Raw genomic sequence first — 7,356 nt, 5'->3', positions numbered from 1 at the left:
CCTTCAGTGACGCAATCGGGGAGACTCCTTTGTATCGGCTTGCGTGTCACGTGAGTTCCAACATTGCCATTTTGAGCGCCAACCGCTGGAGTGCATGCAGTGCGTGATACAAAAATAAGGTGCGGGACGGAACACGGAGATAGGGAGGCTGTATCGTTCATATAGCAGCTCATGGGAAAGTCACCTCAAAGGTGGTGCAGTGCGCACTATAGCGATACGAAGCGTCGAAATAAACACGGACCCAGAAACATAGTTCTATGTTATCTGTTTTTTTCTTCGACTAAAAATAGCATTGTCCTATATGAGGAGGGAAGCGAAGAGTGCGTCCATTTTTCCTGTATAAAACAACCTCACAGTGTCGTTGTTTCACTGGCAGCACTGAGTCTTCAGGCACAGAGCACAGCACGAGGTAAGTATCGCTTTCTGCATGCCAATTTTGCTTTTTTTGTCACTGGTGCTGCTACGTTTGGTTTTGCCTTTGCTCTATAGTCGTTCGTCACCAAGAATATGTCTTGGTGAATATGACCGTATGTACATGCAAAGTTTAAAAAGGTTCCTTTTCTGCGGGAGCCCGGCGTTTCTGAAATTGACAACTCAAAAGAAGCGCTTTCGACTTTTCTGAATACTGCATATGAAAGTAGATTTCATTTGCTTCCGCAGGGAAAAGGATGAGAGAAGTAGGCACTTCTACGAAGACACATTCATTGCCGATGTTTCGACCGTGGTGAGGTTTTCTTCAGGACTGGATTGGTATCGCTTCAAATTGACGTTTTAAGTTTGTGAGCAGCAGATAATAATTTGTTTTTGAGGAAAGGAAATGGCGCAGTATCTGAACCACGCCGTAAGGGAAGGAATAAAGGAGGGAGTGAAAGAAGAAAGGAAGAAAGAGGTGCCGTAGTGTAGGGCTCCGGAATTATTTCGACCACCTGGGGATCTTTAACGTGCACTGACATCGCACAGCACACGAGCGCCTTAGCGTTTTGCCTCCACAAAAACGCAGCTGCCGCGGACGGGTTCGAACCCGGGAACTCCGGATCAGTAGCCGAGCGCGCTAACCACTGAGACACCGCCGCGGGTTGAGCAGCAGATGAGAGCTCACAAACTTAAAACGTCAATACTCGCCTGCGAATTCGCATGGTTCCTGAAATATTGTTGAACTTCGAAATTGCCATTTCTAAGAGGCTCTTTAAAGTTCTCCAAGGCAGCGCCAGGTCCTGCAATGGAAAATGTTGCCATCATCAGTACTTACCAGTTTATCGTTTTTCACCGTAATGCTTCCGTGTGCATTCCAAACGTTGTACCGGCCGCACTAGAATGAAAACCTTGGAGTGTTAAAAAATTCAAAAGCTTACTCATAATCACGTAAGTTCTGACATTGAGACCAAAAACGTGAAGTTGCAAACCGTCCGTACTGACTTCAAGACAAACTTGCAGAAACGAACGCCGGATGGAAATTGCCAGTGGTTTCGGAAAAAAACTAAAAGAAATTAGTTTCTTGTGTGCTGCCAAAACGAATGATAAGCGCACGCACTCAAGGCGATTGTTTACCTGTGATTTGAGTAGGGCACTAATTCAGAGAAAAGACGATTTGCAAAGCGATTGACTCAAACAAACAGTGCTATACCGACTGTAAAAGCTGCCAGGAAATCTCCAAACTGGCTTAAAAAGACATTTATTAAGAAAATATCTAACGGTTGAACTGTACACTTCCTAACTACCTAAAATGCGGCCCTAATTTTTTTTAATGCATTAAGTTCGAAAGACAAACACGTAGTTCCTGTTCTCTCGGGGAAAAAGGGCAGAGCCGTCTGCACCGAACCTTATACGGAGCAATTTAGCAGGCAATTCGAAGAGGGGCTCACGGTCGAGTTGCCCAATCAGTATTCCTCTCTTGGTTTCAGAGAGTGATATCCAGTTTACTTTTTGTCAATTCTCACCTGAGCACAAGGCGGCTCTGACGCAATGGAGCGCCTGTCGTCACTTCCGTTTGTCTCACACTTATTAAGCTTTCTAACCTTCTGCTTTGTTTGCTGATCTCGCTACATACGCATTTCTTGTTTTCTTAAAGCCTGTTTACGCAATTTTTTTTAACCATATGCACTCAGCTTGTTTGATTATTTATTTCTACCTCAACACTCCCCGTTTTGTTTTGCGAATCTGTTGTTTTTTTTTGTTCTATGATTGCTTCCTACGTAACAACCGCAAGAGCTTTTAGAGCATATAAAAGAAATAAAACAGTTTTTCTGCGTTACTGCACTTTTCATTGCAGGTAACGGCATACAGAAATACCATTACGACTGCATAAGCATGATAGGGCAGCATTTTTTCGTTCTTTGCACCCAATTCGTCCTTTATTTCACTTGATCAACACTGTGTTCCGGTAGAGCTTATGAGTTTTCTTTGCACGTAGGATAGTCGCAACTCGGCCAGGGTTACTAAGACCGAGCATTAGAAGTTTAGGACGGGTACGGAGCGTTCACCAGTCCACCTCCCCAACCGCCATGAAGGCCTACCTGATCTTGGGCCTCACCGTCCTTGGCCATCTGTGTCGTAAGTGAACATGTTCAACTCGTCAATGATTTATAACTGCATGCAGGCAAAGTAAGGGAATTGTTTCGAAGCTATATGTAGGCTTTAAATGCGTGCTAGAACTGAAGTTCGATATGGAGCTAAAAATCGTAAATGTACAAAGGGAAGAGAAGAATAAAATAATATTTCGAAATTAAATATAACTAACAGTAGGCCAAGAGTTTGTTAATGCGGCATAGTGAACGCGGGAGAATTGTCATAGGAAGCCCGAGTTTAAAGTTTGGTATTTAATAAAACGAAAAATTGGGCTTAACTATCGCATTTTTCTAGCCGCATGCAGAGGAATATTTCTGTTTTCCTAGCCTTCACAAGAACGCAACGCGTATTCGTTCACCTCATAACCATGTGTACTGTCTTTGCGGCGAGAAAAGTTAATGCTACGTCCCCCAGGCGCACGCTAATAGTTTGCCCCCGATTAGGTGACTACCGCCTGCACTTGCCTCGAATTACCGTTGTGCGTTTTTGGCGGAGTTCAGGCTCATTCTTGAGCAGGTGACCACGGATAACTCTTCCCATCGATCAGGCGAACACCCTGTACGCACTGCCCATGCCTTGCACACGTGTCATCGGTTGGGAAACTGAATCGTAAGACACAGCTAAACGCTTCTAAAGCCTCTCAGACGCTCTGTGCGCGCCTGTGAAGAGGCTACGCGCACTCAAGGAAAGGCGTTGCAGTAGTCTTAGAGCGGATGGACACCTTCACCAAAATTTCTTTTAAGGATATGCTATGAAAGAGTAACTATCTCGCATCTCGGTAGGTACCTTACCGCGCCGTAAGAGAACGGATAAAGGAGGGAGTACGGATAAAGGAGCAGATGACAATGAGTCTGTCTTCGAAGAGAGCTCGGCACTGTGCCACCATAAAAAACGTCGTGAATTAAATCCTGCTATGTATTCCAATTTCTGGTCACTTTATCTTATATCGTAAATCACTTTTGGTGCATATATATCGGTGCTCCGATCAAATAAAAATGTTTCCCTTTTACGAAGCGCATACTTCGCTATATACTTATTTAAGCAGTCAAGCACATCATGTTCTCGTAAACTATATATATATATATATATATATATATATATATATATATATATATATATATGTATATATATATATGTATATATATATATATATATATATATATGTATATATATATGTATATATATATATATATATATGTATAAAAAGTAGACTATATATATAGATAGTATAGATATATATAGATAGTAGATATATATAAAGTAAAGTAAGACAGTGTTTCTAACCTTTACCAGTAATATATCAGTGATATGGGTTGTGTCATGCTTGTACTCTGCTTCATCCATGCCCTTCAGGCACACACAAAACGCAGAATGCCACTTTATTGTTTGCTATCATTATATAGCAGTGTGATTAATCACGATGAACACTGCAAAAGCAACGTAAACAGTGCAAAACACTGGTCACGTTTGGCCTAACTACGCAAGTCCAGCGTCGTTTCCTTTTCACGGTAAATATCGCCTGCAACGAAGACAAGGAGGTGTAAGAGACGAGAAAAAGCTTAAAGAGCAACCAATGTTTCCACTATAGTCGGATACAACTTAAAGGGGCTCTGAAAGGGGCTCTAATAAAGTTGCGGTATGACTTGGATGCTAAAGCGTGCCTCTTCACGAATATTGTCCACCAAGAATTTGTTTAATGCGCTTCGTAGAAGCTGAGTTGTCTGTAGTTAAAATTCGAATTTCAGCGTCTTCGCGCCTTACTCTCTCCTCTCGTCACTCTTTGCACGCTGGACGGTCGGCGCTCCTCCGCCGGCCCCACCTCCGGGGGTGGAGCTTCCTGACCCGCTGGAGCTAAGCGGCTTATTGGCCGCGGCCACGGTAGCTGCCTGACGTCTGAAAGGATCTAACCAATGGCCACCTCTCAACTTGTATACGCACGTGCGAGCGACAGAGGAGGGTGCGAGCATGAACAAGTCGCCGGGAAGGGCTCGACAACTTTCGCGCGGTATTGCGGGTCCTGTGCTGCATGTATAAGTGTATTATTTGGCTTAGGTGTTCATGAGAACACAATGCACTGATTGAGCAAGTTGATGTGCTCTCCTCGGAAGGTGTTTCAGAGCACCTTTAAGTCTCCACTGAAGCTCCGCCCACGTTCAGGGCCGGCGCACAGAATTCCTCCACGACAAAAGAAGTAGTCCTTTGTTAAAACTTCTCTTGTCACCTAAACAAGAGGCTAATCACGAGAAAAACTTATAAGCTCTAGAATTTTGATACCCAGCTGGCTCGTTTAATCAACTAAAACATTAAAAAGCTGATATCGTTTACTTTAGTGACTGGCTACCGGAGTAATACAATACGCCACGGACCGTGGCCCAGTGTTAACTGCTGTTTTTTTTAAGTTGTATCCTACTATAGGAAAACAGAGGGATCCCATTTGGATACAGTTGCTCGGTGCACTACTGCTTAGATTCGCATTACCTGTGGCAACCATCCCATTTTTTTTTTCACTCTGATTCTCACGCCAGCTGTTTCCTCACTATTCGTCATGAAAGTTGATAGTTTCATCTTTGCTGAAAATCAAAATAAAACAATTTTGATCCACAGCTTTCTTTCTCCCATTCCTTTCGTTGCACACAGCGAAAATCTTCTGCAAGCGTTTTGTAACCGAAAAAAAGTTGTTGCTTTGCTGTTTTAATTCTTCGAAGCGTATTTTTTTTTTACTTATTCGTATTGTTTACTAGCCAGATAATCAAAATGCAGTTATACATACATACACGTATCTTGAAAAGTGGGACCGTGTCCTCATATGAGGGAGCCATGCCTTCAATCTGTTGCAACTGTAATAAACTCGGCACAGGACCTTTTACTCACACCCCTCGGCGGATAAATATTTTCATGCAATGAAAACTACGTCTTGATTAACTTGAGAATCACTTAAAGCAGCAATTACGGCGCATGAAGAGCCTTGACGCAGGTTTTGTTGCAATTTCTCAAGTACAGGTTTGTGTATGTGGTTTCTTCCAAATTATTCCGAGTTTTCCGGCTGAACGCTCAAGCTTGCATCGTTGCTGCTTCTCGGTCGCAAAGTACCAGTGGCCAATTCAATCATATTAAAGATAATACTAAAGATACTTTAAATTATCGACGTTGTTCCCTCACTCAGAGGCGTACATTGCGTCGACGGACCTGACTCTGCTTTTTTCTCCTTCATTTCAGAGATCCAAGCCGCAGCGTTGAAGGAGCAAGAAAATGCTACGGGAGAAGTGCAGAAGCCCCTCAAAAAATTTTCCGTGCACATCACGCGACTACAGGAGGATTCCAGCAATGTTGGGAACCCTCCGAAGACTGTATTCAACATCGTCGATGACGAAACCGATGAACAGGTTTCCGCAAGCGTTTCCGCAAGCGTTTCTGTTAGCATCGATTTTTGATTAAAAAAATGTTTTGCTAAAGAACTGATTTACTTACCTGATTGCTGGAAAGAGGCTACATAATAAACTGGAAGGAAGGCTATTTTGAATGAATACAATTCTCGGTATGCTTGTTTCCTGAGGTCGATGCCGTTCGCAAGAGGTGCAGAGGCTCATGTTGTAACAGCTCTCACAATCGCAGACTTCTTACCGACCTTTACGAAGCCGAACGCGATAGCGTTATAAGTCATTCAACCCTACTCATCTCGACAAGCACCATTGCAGTACACACGCATCTGTCTTGGAGCATCTTTCTTTTGAGAAGCGTTCCTTCGCCGCTCCTCTTCACCCACAGCCAAGTCATGCATCCTGTCACGTGGCTTGACGCGTGAGGAGCACAGCAATAGAAACTTTGCACACGGCCTGACGGTTGCGTAGCTGGCATCCCGCCAACCCCTCGAAGAACTGTATTTTCCACCGATGTAAAACTTTCCTGTATCCAACAATTAACCGCCTGTGTCTTGGCCACTCCCCCGTAGTGGGTATGTGCCAGCAACGTCTGAGGCCTTCCTTCCTTCCTTCCTTCCTTCCTTCCTTCCAGGAGGCCCCTTACTCCCCGCCCATGGCACGCAGGCTCAAGGGGCGGAGCCTCCGCGACTAAAGACCGGCGAAGTTGCAGTGTTTCTTCGCGGCTTCCGTCACCAGGCGGATGACTTGTTGCTGTTCGGCGGGAGACTCACTCCGCAGCAGGGCCTTCCCTGCTGCAATTCATACTTTTAATGTTCTTCCTGGTGCCTGGGGTGTCAGGATGTTGCCAGATTATATTGTTACAGGTTCTATTTACAAATAATATTTACAGGGCAGGTCGAGAGGAGCCTGGTGCGCCGGCGGCAGGATACTTGACTTTCTCTTCTACTTCCAGCCGCCGCACGTCTTCTTCATTCCTCAGAGCCCATGCGCAGCACGTGACATTTCCCCGTTCGCAGACGAAGCTCTCTGGGCCAGTCAATCAGTCGGGGTCCCGAGAGTGGAATGGCTTCAGCCGTGCGACATGCACGACCTGGGTTGTCCTTGAGCGGCGTCCTTGCGTTGATTGGGGAGAGATGACATAGTTGAGGTCATTGAGGCGAGCAACAACGATGAACGGGCCTGTGTAGTGGGATAGCAGCTTTTCTGATAAGCCACGCTTGCGTAGGGGCGTCCACAACCATACAACGTCACCGGGCAGGTAGGAGACATCCTTGCGCCGGCGGTCATAACGCTGCTTAGAGCGATGCTGTGATGCCAAGGTGCGTATCCGGGCAATTCGACGGGCTTCTTCAGCGCGACATAGAGTGTTGGCAATAGAAGGCTCGGTGTCGAGAGAGAAAGGTAAGATGCT

General features: G+C 45.0%; 1 protein-coding gene across 1 annotated transcript; it reads left to right on the top strand.

The window, feature by feature from the left end:
- The first annotated feature begins 351 nt into the window (after window positions 1-351).
- LOC144110229 (uncharacterized) lies at window positions 352-6,070 on the top strand. Its single transcript, XM_077643068.1, has 4 exons — window positions 352-409; window positions 661-724; window positions 2,411-2,550; window positions 5,782-6,070. Exons 2-4 carry the CDS (start codon window positions 669-671, stop codon window positions 5,994-5,996), a joined length of 411 nt encoding a protein of 136 aa, XP_077499194.1. The 5' UTR covers window positions 352-409; window positions 661-668; the 3' UTR covers window positions 5,997-6,070.
- The last annotated feature ends 1,286 nt before the right edge of the window (window positions 6,071-7,356 follow it).

The sequence above is a fragment of the Amblyomma americanum genome, chromosome 11, assembly GCF_052857255.1.
Source record: "Amblyomma americanum isolate KBUSLIRL-KWMA chromosome 11, ASM5285725v1, whole genome shotgun sequence".
NCBI lineage: Eukaryota > Metazoa > Arthropoda > Arachnida > Ixodida > Ixodidae > Amblyomma > Amblyomma americanum.
The sequence above is the reverse complement of the archived record's forward strand: the minus strand, read 5'-3'. Positions and strand labels throughout refer to the sequence as shown.

Excerpts from the sequence above, each read along its gene's own strand:
- LOC144110229 (XM_077643068.1), top strand. The coding sequence starts at position 669 with ATGAGAGAAGTAGGCACTTCTACGAAGACACATTCATTGCCGATGTTT. Across the intron at positions 725-2,410 it reads TTGCCGATGTTTCGACCGTG|GATAGTCGCAACTCGGCCAG; the intron begins GTGAGGTTTTCT and ends CTTTGCACGTAG. Across the intron at positions 2,551-5,781 it reads CGTCCTTGGCCATCTGTGTC|AGATCCAAGCCGCAGCGTTG; the intron begins GTAAGTGAACAT and ends CCTTCATTTCAG.